This window comes from Bufo gargarizans, chromosome 6 (assembly GCF_014858855.1).
Source record: "Bufo gargarizans isolate SCDJY-AF-19 chromosome 6, ASM1485885v1, whole genome shotgun sequence".
In the NCBI taxonomy this organism is placed as follows: Eukaryota; Metazoa; Chordata; class Amphibia; order Anura; family Bufonidae; genus Bufo; species Bufo gargarizans.
The window spans coordinates 218,513,479-218,531,449 of record NC_058085.1 but is presented as its reverse complement, the minus strand read 5'-3'; the positions used below and the strand labels follow the sequence as shown (position 1 = coordinate 218,531,449).

The following is a 17,971-nucleotide window of genomic DNA, read 5'->3' as shown; positions in this document are numbered from 1 at the left end:
ATGCTGATTGCCTCCATGCCACGCCGCATTGAAGCAGTCATTTCTGCAAAAGGATTCCCGACCAAGTATTGAGTGCATAACTGAACATAATTATTTGAAGGATGACTTTTTTTGTATTAAAAACACTTTTCTTTTATTGGTCGGATGAAATATGCTAATTTTTAGAGATAGGAAATTTGGGTTTTCATGAGCTGTATGCCAAAATCATCAATATTAAAACAATAAAAGGCTTGAACTACTTCAGTTGGTGTGTAATGAATCTAAAATATATGAAAGTCTAATGTTTATCAGTACATTACAGAAAATAATGAACTTTATCACAATATGCTAATTTTTTTAGAAGGACCTGTATTTTTAGAGCTGTCCCAGACGCAGTTCAGTCTCACATTTTAAAAACCTATACAACTGATGTCTATTCGATTCCTTTGTTATGATTCTGTTCCTAGAGTGGCACGCTCCACCCTGTACAGATACAGACTCAAAGAAAAATCTCTGTCTTTGGCTTCTACCTCACTGTTTTTTTTTTTGCCTTCCTCTGGATCAACTTGCAGGATGACAGGTCGAACTGGATGGACAAATGTCTTTTTTCGGCCTTATGTACTATGTTACTATGTTAATGTACTATGTTACCAAACTATCAGAAATGATATCAAGCGCCGGATAGCCCAACTAGCTCTGCTTCATTTGTCTAAGTAAGCCTCAGTTTGGCTCTCACTTGAAGCCTTCAAGCTTGCTCCCTTGTTAACTGATTGCATTCTTTGCACACCGCCCACTTCTCAACCCACTATTACTAACCCTTTTGCCAAATGTTCCCTCAAAATCTGTGACTCAGTAAAATTTTGAGCCCATTTAATCCCTCCTCACCTGCACCTATTGCCACTATTGAAAACCCTCCTTTGGAAACAATTCCCCTGGGTAGTTTAGTTTAGTTTGACTGCCAAAGGGCTTACCAAGATCTACCACTTTCTTTCTCTCCACATTCTAACACATACTTCGTCCTATATTTCTAAGTGGGAGTCAACCTGGACTCCACTCTGATGGACAGTGGAAGCAAATTTAGGAATCAACACACAAAATTGCTCAGAAGACATTAATGCTTGAGACATAATTTAAATTGTTATTTTTGTGGTATCTAGTTCTATCCAGGATAGCACAAACTCACAGAGGCTGATAGGCTTCTTCCTCGGCTACCAGATAGACAATTGCGGCAGCCTCGAAAAAAACCTCCTAAGAACTATAAGTTAAGACTTCTATACGATTAACAAAAAATGAACCTCTATTCTAGCAGACCATCAAAAGAGGTTCTTGGAGGTCTGAACTCCCTTGGATTGAGTATTCTTTCATTGATCACCAGAACAGAACACTGCTCTCTGTTTGAGAGTCCACCTTTCTATGACTATACTGTGTGGGCTGAGTGTGCCTTTACAAAAGATAAAATATAACTTTTATTCAAGTACGTTTAAAAATGAATTTTAGGAAAACTAATGTCTAAAAGTATGCAAAATGGGTTTGAATAGCCAGGTTTCATTTATTAATTTTATTAATTATGTACCCGGCGGGGTCTCTATAACTAGTGGATTCTAAGCAGATGTAACAGCCTAGCATTCCTTTCCCTAACAGTTTCCTATTCTCAGGTCAGGGAAACCTAGCATGGCTGTGTGTCGGAGCACTCACCCTGAAAAGAGCGACCCCTACCCTCTGGCTATTATCTTTTGAAGCAACATCACTTTATTTGTATTTCTGTCTATTAACAGTGAGGAGAAATTAATCCCCATCATTAACCTGAACATGATTATAAAAATGGCTTATAGGACAGCATCTCATTTAATCCATTGGGAGCAGTGGATTGTATCTTAAAAATCCATCTCGCCTCCCTTTTCAGGATCCTATTGTTCTCAAAATCTAGAGGTTTTAAATGTTGGAGACTGAACATTGTTTCATGCTATGTTATACATTGCTTGGTTTATTTCCCTGTATGCCTATGTATTTGAAGTATTGAGTCTGACCACTAGATGTCAATATACACAAATACTCTATCATAGTGTTCTATGTGTTGACTATCTGTTATTGCATTTTCCTGTTATCTATGGTTGTTGTTCTTCTATATCTCCTGTGCTAACATGAGCACCATGCTCTCTGCTGTATGTCTCTTCAATACAAATGAATCCTAGTAAACTACAGCCATCCATATATGTCTGATTATTCTCTGCATCATCTGCACCAGCCAACATTAAAAACCTGAGTTATAAGGATGCAATGGCTCTGCAAAAGTTAGATCAAGTTAAAAATATTGTAATAAAACCCGCTGATAAAGGGGGGAACGTGGTGGTAATTGATCATGAGATATGTCAAGATGTGCAAGGACATCATGACTGATTCATACAAGATCCTTGATAGGTACCCGTGTGCAGTTTTTCTCCAGGAGCTAAAAGGGATCCTAATAAGGGGCCTCAGACAAAAAATTATTGACCAACATGAATTTGATTTTCTCTTACCAAACTACCCAGTGACGGTGACATTTTACGCCCTACCCAAGATACAAAAGGGGATCACACCACTTAAGGGGCATCCAATTGTATTTGGAATAGGGAGCATTGGGCAGAATGTTGGAATTTATGTCGACCACATCATTAGACCATTTGTGGAAACTCTTCCCTCTGACATACGGGACACATCAGATCTCCTGAGACTGGAGGGGGTGTACATGGATGATGAGACTATACTGGCATCTATTGATGTGGAGGCCCTGTACAGTTCCATTCATCACCATCTGGGAATGCGGGCAGTAAGTATTTTTTTTTATCCACAAGAGATGTGGCACTATCGACACACAATCAATTTGTACTGGATCTGGAGTTTAACACGCAACTTTTTCATAGTCCACCCACAGATGAAACACATTCCTCCTCCCACCCACAATCGAATGGGGCGTACTTCCCTGGTCTTGAATCCGCCCCTGTACTCCCGCAGTGAAGCACTGTGCGTTTTATGCGGACTGCTTCCTGTCCGGTGCGTTCCACTGTGGAACGCATCCGAATTGATATGGTTCACTTCCTGTATGGTGCGTTCCACAGTGGAACGCATCGGAGCGTCCTTTTCAAAGCACAGTCCCACTCTACTAGTGACCCAGTCGATGCGCTCAAAAATGAAAGCGCATCGACTTACAAACACCCAAGAGACATGGCCCCATCTGCCCCAAGCTCATATTGAGCTCTACAATAGTATACAGACTAGAAACTCTTGCGTTCCACAGTGGAACGCAGGACACATTGACTTCCGGTTCCCATCACTTCCTTTTGATTTTTAGGGACAGGCTTTCAAATAATGCCTATTTATGAATATATTGGGAACTCCTTGCAATAAATAAACAGGAATCTTTGGAAGGGATTAGGTTTTCCCACTACAAACAGTGAATAAAATAGTAGACAGGAAGTAACCCCACTTCTTTGACCTTTTCTCCTCCCCTAAGGAGGATGACCCTATATCATGTGTTTGTATCCCCCTATATAAGTTTGTGTCTTTGTATTATATGTACATGCTCTTGAGAAAGGGATATATTCCCGAAACGCGTCGAGCTGAATAAATAAACTTCCCAACTACATTGGAGCCCCGGTGTCATCTTTTTGGGGACCAGGAAGCCATTACCACATGTCTTGAACTTCATCCTATACCCCCCTCCCCGGTGAAGTAAGTGTAACAATTCTATAGTGTATCCACTATAACTGCAAAAAACTTTATTGTCTACACTGGAGACTTTGTGGCGCCCCCTGGGTATCATTAAGACTCCTGTGATACCTGCCTCATCAGCAACCTTACTTATATTTCAGTCCACTAGTTGGTACTGATTCTCCCCCCCCCCCCCCTTTTTTCTTGGGGGTTCTTTGGGGAGCTGCCTATTCTTCTCCACCTTTTTCTATATATTTTTTTTATATTTTTTATATATATTCTACCTACATATATTATATACATCCTCCTCAATATTGTTGTCACCCCTTGGCGCCTTCTTCATCTCCTTTACCCCGTCTCCCTTGTTTCTGTACAATCGTGCAGAACATCCCGTCTTCAATATTTTTTTTCTTTCCACATAAGTGATCTAAGAGTAAGATTTAGAGAAAGGATATCCTGATGGGGGTCCTCAGAACTGCATTTGAGTCAGCATGTACGTCCAAGAGGGAAACATTACTAGTTCCAAAACAACTGGAGAACACAGACAACCGATAAGAATTATCGGTATGTTTGATAACACACATGAACGTGTAAGACAGAGATGACCCAGACTGTCGGGGTGTGATTGGGCCCCACCCTCAGATTACGTATAGGAGGGGACGGAGCCTGAGAGACAGACTTGTCCACAGTCATTACCAGCCGCCGGTAAGAGAAGGAGGCTGGCTAGCACGACGTCAGAAAGGCATGTTTAGATGCGGTAAATGTTTGGCGTGTAGCCAAGTAAGGACAGCAAAGGAGTTCACTTGTTCAAAGACAGGCAGTTTATATAAAATCAAGGATTTTATTAATTGCCAGACAACTGGAGTAGTCTATTTGACACAATGTAATTGTCCACTAGACTATATCTGTAAAACCAAAAGGAACCGAGAAGACGTCTCAGGGATCATTATAATGATATAAAAAACAACAAGGATACATCTGTAGCAAGACACATGAATATGATAAATGGAGGGGATACTAACTGCATTAAATTCATTGGAATTGAACATATCCCACAGGTGCAGAGAGGTGGTAACTGGGACAGTAGGATCCTGAAAAGGGAGGTAAGATGGATTTTTACTATGCAATCCGCAGCTCCCAATGGATTAAATGAGATGCTGTTCTATAAGCCATTTTTATAATCATGTTCAGGTTAATGATGGGGATTAATTTCTCCCCACTGTTAATAGACAGTAATAAAAATAAAGCGATGTTGCTTTAAAATATAATAGCGGCATCAAATATTTTTATTAAAGCTCAGAAGACCCAGTAAATTCCAATTTGAATAAAGCAAAATCTCCCCAAGTATTTATGTTTACATACATACGAGTAATGTGTATTGCGTTACTATTCTAAACTTTATAGTGAGTGATGTTATGCATAAACAGTAATTGAAAGCGCTCATCTGCTACTTATTTAGCCGATTCCACTACCAAAGGTCCTCATGACAACAGAAACGCCCCTCGGTGCATCACATCCGCTTAAGAGACGGGAATTGTAAGCGAGATCTAAACGAAAACGGCTCCCTTGGATCAGATCTAAATGACAACTGCTCCCTTGGATCCACCCCTGCCCGCCCAGCCATGCTTGACTAGAGAAAGGGGAGGACTTAGGTCTTTAAAAGGAAGGTAATGTACTGACCACACTGCCACTGCCATAACTTTATGCTGAAAACCTATCCTGCAACTAGACTTACTGCTCCTGAGGAGCCTTAGACTATAGGTGAAATGCGTTGAAGCAGTCTAGCATTAGGATATTACAGCAAAAAAAGCAACAGGAGCAATCTAGGGTTATTTTCTAGACCAGGCCCGAGGTATCCAGAGGCTGGGGGTCGCTCTTTTCAGGGCGAGTGCTCCGACACACAGCCAGGCTAAGTTTCCCTGACCTAAAAATAGGGAACTGTTAGGGAAAGGAATGCTAGGCCGGTACGTCTGCTTAAAATCCGCCAGTTATAGTGACCATGCCTGGTGCATAAAGAGAAATGAAACCTGGCTATTCAAACCCATTTTGCATACTTTTAGCCATTATTTTTCCTTAAAGGGCTTCTGTCACCCCACTAAACCTTTTTTTTTTTTTGCTTACTTATAATCCCTACACTGCGATTTATGGCTACATGATCTAATTAATCATTTTGGTCCTGTAGATTTAGTTAAAAACATGCTTTTTAAAATATGCAAATTACCTTGCTACCAGCAAGTAGGGCGGCTACTTGCTGGTAGCAGCCGCATCCTCCGATCCTAAAGACGCCCCCTCCGCATTGTGATTGACAGGGCCAGGGAACGGAATCGTTCTCTGCTGGCCCGGCCTGTTTGCACTCAAAATCTGGCGCCTGCGCCGCGGCCGCTCCATCCTCAGTGCGCCTGCGCCGATGACGTCACATCTACACCCAGCGCAGGCGCATTGAGGATGGAGCGACCGAGCAAGTGGCCGCCTCTCAGTGCGCCTGTGCCGATTGAAGACAGGTCTGGCAGCGGCGCAGGCGCCAGATTTTGAATGCAGACAGGCAGGGCCAGCAGAGAACGATTACGTTCCCTGGCCCTGTCAATCACAATGCGGAGGGGGCGAATCAGAATTCGTTTGCAGGCTACCCATCAGAATGCTGGATAGAGGGTCTCTGTGTCTGTGGATGCGGCCAAGGCCTTATATTCTGTTGAATGGCAGTACCTTTGGGTTGTCCTTGAATTTGTTTTTTTTTTTGAGTTTCATTACTTGAGTGCAGTTGTATCATCATCCTGTGTCCTTAAAGGGAACCTGTCACCAGTTTTATGGTGTCCTAACTAAGGGCAACATAAATAAGTGACTGATTCGCTTATCAAAATGCTGGGTCACTTTCTTTAATTGACCCAGTCAATCTGCCAACATCTTGTATTGAAAAGCTCCAGCTGATAATGATGAGTCATGAATATTCATGAGCTCCTGACTCTCCCCGCCTACCTGCTGCTGAGTGACAGTTTGTTGCCATAGGAATCAGCAGTGGGTGGGCAGGGGAGTGGCTATAGCTCTGAATTAAATATACGCTGGACTCGATGACCTCATGCCGGACTCGAAACAGCTCATTAGCATGCGGCATCTTTGTGTGTATATTATGAGGTAACCATCTGTCATACCAGTAAGTGAATACATCTAAGGCACTGTTTAGTAGTTAATGATAGTATATAATTAGTTAGATTATAATCAAATATCCACATGACTGGTTCCCTTTAAGGCTGAATTACACTGGCTGATTTTTTGGCCGATATTACTAACGAGTGTTCATATCAACTCTCATTAGCCATCATATTGCAGTGTAATACTGTCGCTGATTGCCCGATGAACGAGCAACTTGTCGGCAGCAGATTGTGCTGTCTAATAGTGATCTGCAACCAGCAAACCATTAGACAGTATGGGGACTGCATGTAATAGCAGTGGTCTCCTCCGCTAGCTAGCAAGCGATTGCCGGGAGGAAAAGCTTCCCTCCCGACAATCGTTTGCTCTGTAATACAGGCTTTATTCGTGGTGAATGGATTCCCTTCCCATAGATTATGGCTGGAATGTGGGAATAAGAAGTGGTGCCCCCTCTCCACATTGCTGGATACTCTGGTGATTAAACCTTTAGCAGCTTTGCTTCACCATGCTCTGGGGGTCGTTTAAGATTATTATTCTGTCTACGATATCATGTATGCCCTTCTTCTACCCCCCTATGTATATCGCTGTTACTCTTTTCTAGAAACTGGAAAGTGTGATGATGTGTCTTTTTGTGTGGATTAATCAAAAACTTTGTATGGCTACACAGTATTGATCATTGTTATGTTCCCTGGAAGAGTTGTGCAAGTTTTTTTAAATATGATAATATGGAGATAACTGTGGCAGAAAACCCGAAGATCTGCTTCATATTTGTCAACCGAGTTTCCTCCTCCCCCACAGCTACTAAAGCATTCTCAGTTACACCTTGTGCCAGGCTAAGAAGTCTGTTGCCCGATTCTGGATGGCAGGTGCTTACCTTAGTCCCTTTAACTGGACACAAACAATAAATAAGACATTATACTATAAGAAGTAGATTTATAAACACAGGAACACGGAAGCATCTGTGTCTGTGTTTCAACTTCTTGTTTGATATGGGTCACTTGGCTGCAGCAACCAATGAATGTTCCCAAAGTCATGTGCCCCAGTGACATGATGAATGCGGGACACATCACCGTTGTGGCCAGTCAGAAAGTTGACAAGTGGAGACTGTTGCGAGGCAGCAGCGGTAGGGAACAGGTTAGTATGGTGTTTGGGGGGAAGGGGGGGGGGGGGTCTGCACAAAAGGCCCCCCGTAAGTGAACAACCCCTTTAAAGTTAATTAATTTAGCCCAGTATATGGGAAATTGTTAATTGCAATATGCTATATATTCTCCTTCTATATCATCCTTATATAGAACGTTCATGTTACAGGTTTCAGAAAATCCTCTCATCTATCTCTTGGACACACCAGGAGTCCTTTCACCCCGCATTGAGTCGGTTGAGATAGGAATGAAGTTGGCAATATGCGGTAAAACAGTACAACTGTTCATTTTCGTATCTTATGGAAAATAATTTTCAAAGCAACACTTTAAAGAGGACCTTTCATGCGATTTTATTAAGGAAGATATATACCTGTACTTGCCGGGTACAACAGAAAAAACCTTCCTGGCTGTGACGCTCTGCCCTGTGATTGGACAGCGTTACAGCCAGGGAGAAGGAGACACCCTTGGAGAAAGACTCAGTCTCCTCCTCATTGTTCTGATGCTCAGTGTTAGCATACGAGCGGGAGAAATCCGGCGGGGCATAGGAGGCATATTTTAAAAAATCAAGCAGGGTGGCAGCATCAGCCACTGCACTACCCCGCAAGTACAGGTATATATCTCCCTTAATAATATCGCATGAAAGGTCCTCTTTAAAGGGATGTTCCAGTGATAGTAAAAAAAAAAAAAAAAAAAAAAAGAGAAAATATTATAAAGAACAAAGAATTTAAAGAATTGCCCTTATGCAGCAGTATTTCTTTCAGCAGAAAGCCGGTATTTGTGCCAGAGAACCGCAGGATCACATTATAGTGAATAGGTATCTGGTAGTGTCCAGGTATGCCAGATACAGTAATTCCGGTAGTCTGCTCCTCTGTCTCTGCTGACTACCGGAATTCCAGAGTGTTATAGTCAAACATGGTATTTGCCAAGGCTAGTTTCACAGTAGTGCTAAAATATTCTCTGACGGAACAGTCTGCCAGAGTTAATTGCATCCAGCATAGCCAGAAATTGCTGGAGCCCATTGACTATAATGGGATCTGGCCTGTTTCTGGCATTAGGTGCCGAGATTTGGCAGGACAAATACAGCTGCAAGCAGCGTTTTTTGTCCGGCTGAATCCCGGCACTAAAGCCAGAAACTGTCTGGATCGCCTCAGGGTCCTATTATAGTAAATTGGGCCCAACAGGGAAAGGTAGTATCCGGCTATACTGGATACAATGAACTCTGGTAGGCTGTTCCTCTGCCAAAACAGCGTGCTGGAACATTTCAGCGCTTAGTGTGAAACTAGCTTAACCCATAAATACTCATTTATGGACAGTTGTTGTTTTTTTCTTTGTTTTTTGGGCCTTATCAGGACAAAGCATATAAATTACACTTTAACACCTTCCAAAAAAAACTGTTTTCACCTGCCACACACAGCCTCATTTTCCAAATGTGACTTGACACTTTATGTGGTAATGACTTGGAATGCTTTTACTTATCAAAATGTTTCTGTTTTTTCATGGTACATTGTACTTCATATATTTGAAAAATAAAAACAAGTGGCTCACCCCACTCAAAATAAAGGGAATGATTTAACCCCCTGCACCCTCAGAGCTAATTAATAAGTATATCAATGTAACCTATAAGACTGCTCTCAAGGTACATAAATTGTGACACTCCAGAAAATCTAATAAATCAAAATGTTTAACTAGTTCCCTACCACCTATTGGCTATAAATGTCTTGGGCAGTTGAAATGTATCACTGAACAGACATTTTAAAACGTCAGTGATAGCAGGGTTCCCCATAAAGAAGGCAGGGATGGTCCCTCAGTGTCCCGTCTCCCCGATCACTGAAAAAGCTTTGTATATTCAGCTGAGGAAGCGCTATGTTGCTTCCTGTTCTGGTCCCAACGGTCATCTTATCGCCAGGGGAGGGAGTCTGCAGGAGGTGCTGGATCTTACTACAACTAGATCATCTGTAAAAGGTTAGTATATAAAATGAGAATGCTTGGTCTGGGAGAAAATGTCTGTATGGGGGTAAGTAACTGGCTCAGTGATAGAAAACAGAGGGTGGTTATTAATGGTACAAACTCAGATTGGGTACATCAGGGGTCAGTATTGGGCCCTATTCTCCAATATATTTATTAATAATCTTGTAGAAGGCTTGCACAGTAAAATATCAATTTTTGCGGATTACACTAAACTGTGTAAAGTAATTAACACGGAAGAGGATAGTACACTGTTACAGAGGGATCTGGATAGAATGGAGGCTTGGGCAGACAGGTGGCAGATGAGGTTTAACACTGACAAATGTAAGATTATGCACATGGGAATAAAAAATGTCACCTGTACATACTAAACAGTAAAACACTGGGTATGGCCTCTTTCACACTTGCGTTGTCCGGATCTGGCGTGTACTCCACTTGCCGGAATTACACGCCGGATCCGGAAAAACGCAAGTGTATTGAAAGCATTTGAAGACGCATCCGTCTTCAAAATGCTTTCAGTGTTACTATGGCAGCCAGGACGCTATTAAAGTCCTGGTTGCCATAGTAGGAGCGGGGGAGCGGTATACCTACAGTCCGTGCGGCTCCCGGGGCGCTCCAGAATGACGTCAGAGCGCCCCATGCGCATGGATGACGTGCCATGTGATCACGTGATCCATGCGCTTGGGGCACCCTGACGTCACTCTGGAGCGCCCTGGGAGCCGCACGGACGGCAAGCTCCCCCGCTCCCCACTACACTTAACCATGTCTGCCAGGACTTTAGCGTTCCGGCAGCCATGGTAACCATTCAGAAAAAGCTAAACGTCGGATCCGGCAATGCGCCGAAACGACGTTTAGCTTAAGGCCGGATCCGGATCAATGCCTTTCAATGGGCATTAATTCCGGATCCGGCCTTGCGGCAAGTCTTCAGGATTTTTGGCCGGAGCAAAAAGCGCAGCATGCTCCGGTATTTTCTCCTGCCAAAAAACGTTCCGGTCCGGAACTGAAGACATCCTGATGCATCCTGAACGGATTTCTATCCATTCAGAATGCATGGGGATAATCCTGATCAGGATTCTTCCGGCATAGAGCCCCGACGACGGAACTCTATGCCGGAAGAAAAGAACGAAGATGTGAAAGAGCCCTAACACTGACATGGAAAGCGATATAATTCAAGCCTTTATTTGTTATAATTTGGATGATTATGGCTTACAGTTTATGAAAACCCCAAATTCACAATCTCAGAAAATTATAATTTTGTGAAAAGGTTCAATATTCTAGGCTCAAAGTGTCACACTCTAGTCAGCTAATTAATCCATAACACCTGCAAAGGGTTCCTGAGCCTTTAAATTGTCTGTCTTGTTCAGTAGGAATCACAATCATGGGAAAGACTGCTGACCTGACAGTTGTGCAGAAAACCATCATTGACACCCTCCATAAGGAGGGAAAGCCTCAAAAGGTAATTTCAAAATAAATTGGATGTTCCCAAAGTGCTATATCAAAGTACATGAATAGAAAGTTATGTTGAAGGGACAAATGTGGAAGAAAACAGTGCACAAGCAGCAGGGATAACCGCAGCCTGGAGAGGATTATCAGGAAAAGGCCATTCAAAACTGTTTCACAAGGAGTGGACCGAGGCTGGAGTTAGTGCATCAAGAGCCACCACACACAGACGGATCCTGGGCATGGGCTCCAAATGTCGTATTCCTCTTGTCAAGCGTCTCCTGAACAACAAACAACATCAGAAGCGTCTTACCTGGGCTAAAATAAAATAAAATAAATGGTCTGTTGCTCAGTGGCCCAAAGTCCTCTTTTCTGATGAGAGCAACTTTTGCATCTCATTTGGAAACCAGGGACCCAGAGTCTAGAGGAAGAATGGAGAGGCAGACAATGCAAGTTGCTTGAAGTCCAGTGTGAAGTTTGAGTCTGTGTCATCTGCTGGTGTAGGTCCACAGTGCTTCATTATGTCCAGAGTCAACGCAGCCGTCTGCCAGATTTTGGAGCACTACATGCTTCATTCCGCAGACGAGCTTTATGGAGATGGTGACTTCATTTTCCAGCAGGACTTGGCACCTGCCCACACTGCCAAAAGTATCAAATCCTGGTTCACTGACCATGGAATTACTGTGTTTGACTGGCCAGCAAATTCTCCTGACCTGAACCCCATAGAGAATCTATGGGGCATTGCCAAGAGAAAGATGAGACATGAGACCGGACAATGCAGAAAAGCTGAAGGCTTCTATTGAAGCATCCTGGTCTTCCATAACATCTCAGCAGTGCCATAGGCTGATAGCATCCATGCCACGCCACATTGAGGCAGTAATTGATGCAAAAGGGGCCCAAATCAAGTACTGAGTACCCATGCATGATTATACTATTCAGAGGTCCTACCTTCTATTAACATCCTTTTTTTTTATTGATTTCATGTAATATTCAAATTTTCCGAGATTGTAATTTTGGGGTTTTCATAAGCTGTAAGCCATAATTATCCAAATTATAACAAATAAAGGCTTGAAATATCTCACTTTGCATGTAATGAGTCTATCTTACATATTAGTTTCACCTTTTAAGTTGCATTACTGAAATAAATTAACTTTTGCACGATAATCAAATTTTTCGAGTTTCACCTGTAAGCTGTAGTAACTAGTGTCATGTACCTGCTGCCGAGGCAAATAAGATAATGGGTTGCATCAAAATGGGCATAGATGCCAGTGATGAGAACATAGTCTTGCCACTTTACAAATCACTAGTCAGACCACACATGGAGTACTGTGTACAGTTCTGGGCTCCTGTGAACAAGGCAGACATAGCAGAGCTTGAGAGGGTTCAGAGAAGGGCAACTAAAGTAATAACTGGTAATAACTGGATTGGGTCGACTAAAATACCCAGAAAGATTATCAAAATTAGGGTTATTCACTTTAGAGAAAAAAAAAATGACTAAGGGGCGGTCTAATAACTATGTATAAATATATCAGGGGTCAGTACAGAGATCTCTCCCATTATCTGTTTATCCCCAGAACTGTGACTGTGACAAGGGGACATACACTGGGTCTGGAGGAAAGAAGGTTTGTACTGTACACAAGCATAGAAGAGGATTGTTTAAGAACAGTGAGACTTGAAACTCTCTGCCTGAGTTGGTGGTGATGGCGATTCGCTAAAAGAGTTCAAGAGGGGAAAGAATGTATTTCTGGAGTGGAATAATATTGCAGGCTATAGTTTCTAGAGATGGGGTGTTGATCCAGAGAGTAATTCTGATTGCCTGATTGGAGTCGGGAAGGAATTTTCCATTTTATCCACCATGATGGCTGCAAATGAGATTGACCTCTGTAGGGGCAGGAATACACAGAGATGGAGAGTTTAAAAGCCCCCACCCACTCTCGCTCTTTAATTTTCTTGTCCATATGGGGGCATTACACAGTGTGGCCTCCCAAAAGGGAGGTGAAAAGTTTTTTATTTTATTTATGGTGTAATTTCCTTTTAAATAACTGGAGGTTGGCTTACCAATCTTCTCCTCTGCCCTTTATCTGCTGCTAAAGCTGGGCAATGGAAATTAGGGTGACTCTCATCCCTGAGATCAGGGGTCTGTTCTCACTCCTTGCTGCATGGTCTCCCTTCCACACCAAATTGGGAGCCGACCCAAGATTTAGCTCTCGGATTCCCAGCCAGGTCCGGAGGGGCTGAGCTTCAGAACACATGTGTGGATGAGTCATCGCGCCCAGGACACGGGCTGATGATGTCAGATGCAGCTCCAGGTGAAAAAGAGCATGCGGTTCTGACAATGCCATCTCCACTGACTCAAGCAGCATGTCAGCTCCAGAGGCTCCTGGGACCCACATGGACAGATCAGGCCCACCTTCAGCCGCTCCTTAAGTGAGCTCCCCTGTGGAAAATATGCTAATGTATTCTTTTTTACTTTTATGATACCTTTGATACCTGTTTGTCCTTCTCTTTTCAGGAAGTGAAAGAAACTAAAATCAAATCTAAGTATATTAAGTGAGCCACTTGTGCTAAGAAACTCCCAGAAAGTTTCAAGAAGAAACTATGCAAATATTGCATTACTGATCTGTTAAAGGAAGAGCAACCATTTATCCATGATTCAGGATGAAATTAAATCATCCCTGGCCTCCCTTATGCCGGTTCCTCCTATGCCTCCTTCCAAAAAACCAAGGTTATCAACTCCATCCTCCTCTGATGCAGAGGACATGGACGAAGAGGCATCCGCCTCATAGACATGATATTAATGAAGATCAGTTGTCAGAGGGTGAAGTAGTTGAAGACAATAAAAAGTACTATTTTTCCTCAGAGGAAATGGAGGAACTACTAAAGGCAGTATGGGCAACCATGGGTATTGAAGGCATCCAAAAAACCACGATCGGTACAGGCCGAAATGTTTGTGAGATTACGTGTGAAAATATCCAAAGTATTTTCCATTAACGAGAATATTAAGGACATGATCCTCGATGAATGGACAGATCCAGAAAAGAGGTTGGGGGTCTGAAACTTTGATCCGTCTGAAACTAAGCTCTTTAATGAGACCCCAAAAATGGATATACAGGTGGCAAAACTTATTCATCGCAGTTACGCAACCCAATGGAAAGTCAGATACCCTTTTGAGAAAATGGTGGGAAGCCTCCATGTTTGGGGTAAAGACAAATATTGTGGCAACTTCTGTGGCTAGGGCCATGTATTTCTGGCTTAATGGTTTATAAAATCACATAAAGAAAAAAAAACCTAGGGAGGAAATTTTGCACTCCATTCCCCTTTTTAGGTCTGCCACTGCGTTTCTGGCAGACACATCTGCGGAATCGGTCAGATTTGCAGCCAAAGATGCGGCCCATCAGCTAGACAAGTGCTACAATTGCCATTTTTGTTCACCTTGCCTCAAAAAAGTGTCATATTGAACTATCAAAAAATCTTATGTACCCAAAAATGGTACCAAAAAAGTCATATATAAAAGGAGCCTCTGCACAAGAAAATCAGCAGAAAAAAATAAATGAAATGTAGCTTTCAAAAAATGAAGACACAAAAACTTTTTTGTTTTTTATGTAAAACTGAAACAACAATACAGTACACATATTTGGTATTGTCGTGTCGGTAACAACCTGCTCTATAAAAGCAACACATGATCTATCCTGTCAGGAGAACTCCGTAAAAAAACTAAAATACAAACTCTGCCACAACAGCCATTTTTTGGTTTCCTTGCCTCACAAAAAGTGTAATATCTAGCAATGAAAAATCATATTTACCCCAAAATAGTACCAATAAAACTGTCACCTCATCCCGTAGTTTACAAAACGTGGTCACTTTTTGGGAGTTTTTACTCTAGGGGTGCATAAGGGGGTCTTCAAATGTGACATGGCAACTTAAAATTATCATAGCGACATCTGCCCTCTAAAATCCATATGGCGCTCCTTTCCCTCTGCGCCCTGCCGTGTGCCCATACAGCAGTTTACCACCACATGTGGGGTGTTTCTGTAAGCTGCAGAATTAGGGTAATAAATATTGAGTTTTCTTTGGCTGTTTTAAACATTTTAGCATTTTTCTTTCATTCTTGTGGAATACTTAGAGTTAACAAAGTTTGTCAAATCAGTTTAGAATAACTTGAAGGGTGTAGTTTCTAAAATGGGGTCATTTATGGGTGGTTTCTACTATGTAAGCCCCACATAGTGACTTCATAACTGAACTGGTCCTTAAAAAGTGGGTTTTGGAAATGTTCTTAAAAAATTCTCGTGATGTACAGCAAGATACGTGCTTCCTGCAGCTGGGAAATAGCTGATTTATAATGTGCTTCATCACTAATTAATTTGGATTGAATCAGATTTTTGGGGAAAATTTGACAAAGCGTCCGAAATAAATTTTAAAAAACTTGGCTCATCTCTTTTCATGACCAATACTGAGAATATTTTATCAATATAAAACCCCTGCACAACCCAATTAAAGGGGTTCTCTGGTCCAAACCTGACGATTGCTGGCTAAATCTAATATGTGGAGGGCAGGTTAGTGGCCTTATACTTACCTTCCAGAGTGCAGCCAGTTTGGAGATGCACATCCCAGTGACGTGGTTCCTCCTGATGGATTTCCTATCTTCCGGCCGAAGTTTCTCCAGCAGGAGACGGATCGTCACAAGTGACATCACCGCCTCCTGCTGTTCAAAAGTCTTCACAGTGCACTAGATTGAATGCTAGTGCGCATGTGCTGGACCGCTGGCCATCAGTCTCTGTATCATTCTGTGTGAAGCCTGTACTGACTCCTGCACAGCGCGATGTAAGCGCTGTGCATGAGTGATAGCATAGCGATCAGCCACAGAGGCTGCATGTCACGGGGCACTTTTGATGGCAAACAAGGGGGCAATGGATGGCACAGTGGGGGAACTGGATGGCACAAGGGGGACAATTTATGGCACAAGTGGGCACTGGATGGCACAAAAGGAACAAAGAAAATGAAAAAACTGGAGCGCCCCCAAACCGGCACTGGTCTGTAAGAGTGGTAAACTACATATATATCCATGTATATTCGCGTCTAGTGAGTTCAGAGTCAATATTTGATGCCTACCTGCTGCGTTATTAATCGCCGATGTATTCCTGTTTATTTTCAGTGTTTTGACACTCGTTATGGTCCGTCCCTGGAGTGGGCGGCTGACACAGGGGCGGTGGTTTGCCATAGCAACCGCATATTTAGCTCCTTGATTGGCCGCCTGGGGGATGAGCTCCGCCCTTGATGGGAGTGGCCTAAGTGACTTAATCAGGGGCAGTGCTGTTTGTCTGTTTGTCACTGTTGTCTGTCTAAGCCCTTAGCTCCTGATGATTTACCATAAAGAAACGCGTTGAGCATACAATGGGCGGTATATAGGCATATACAGGCTGTAACTGCTAGGTGTAGGGCGCTGTGCCGTCCCGGGCACTGAATTACCTGTGTGAGGGTGATATTACTAGGGGAGTTAATAGGTAGATTTGGTGGCTATTTCGAGGCTGTGCAGTGTGAGCGTGTAATAACACTTTCATTGAACACTCTATATAGCATTTTTGCCCACTCCTCTTCTTGCAAATAGTGGTGTCCCCTCTGTGCTCGGTTTTTCTTTCTTTAGTTGTAGAAGCATCACATCACTAAATTGGTGGATGCTCCACAATTGATGGGGGTTTATCACCTTGCAAGCTAATTTCTGGTACAGATATCTCCTCTATGTACCCCGTATAAAGCGATAGGGGTGGGAGTACTTTCTGACCAGAATTAGTGCCAATTTTTGCATGTATAGCTATACAAGGGATAACCCTTATTGAGAACATTAGTTTGCATAGGAATTCACTCTTGTTCCAATTTTTTAAGGTGTATTATTAAAGTGTATTTTAAAATATACACATACACAAATGTTCTGTTGTTCAGTGATAAGTGTTTAGAGGTGAACGTAATCCAATTATAGCATTATTAGCAAATTCAGATACAAAAACAGATACTAACGTCAAGAGATACTTCAATACAAGTCAAAAATGTGGTACTTATCTGATAATTCAGATCAACGTTCCTTCACTCACAGACCGATAGTGCACAGTTAGAGGGGCTCCAGGGGGGCAAAAAGATACAGCTCCAATTAGTCTGCACAAACACACTCGCTCGCAAGTTTGTTGACTTTGATGGATTTATTGGATGAGGGTTCTCGGAAACTAGGACATGGTCCATTTACGGACCTTCACCCCAAGAGTAAAAAACTACCGCCCCCTATAAACTACAATCGCATAGATTTTTTTTATTTTAATGGTTACTGAGGATATTGAAAAATTACCTCACTCTACACCATATTTTCATATAACCTATTAGGCCCTGAAACTGAGGCCCTTTTGAGCTTGGAAAGGGACACCTCAATAGTGGTGAAACCAGCTGACAAGGGGGGAAATCTTGTAATTTTGGAACACATGCAGTATAAACAAATGTGTGAATGCCTGTTTAATGACAGGCAGTGTTATCGGGTGTTGCCACTGACATCTTTTTAAGTGAACTTGTATCCATACTTGACGATGGGCTAAGCAGAAATGTCATTAACAATACTGAATACCGCTTTCTGTTAC

General features: G+C 42.4%; 1 protein-coding gene across 3 annotated transcripts in view; it reads left to right on the top strand.

Moving 5' to 3' along the window:
- MTG1 (mitochondrial ribosome associated GTPase 1) overlaps positions 1–17,971 on the top strand; it is a 356,260-nt gene that overhangs the window by 200,786 nt on the left and 137,503 nt on the right. For all 3 annotated transcript variants that reach the window (XM_044296242.1, XM_044296244.1, XM_044296245.1), the window contains exon 8: positions 8,119–8,215. In XM_044296242.1, coding sequence (XP_044152177.1) covers positions 8,119–8,215 — 97 coding nt within the window. The remainder of the gene's footprint in view (positions 1–8,118; positions 8,216–17,971) is intronic.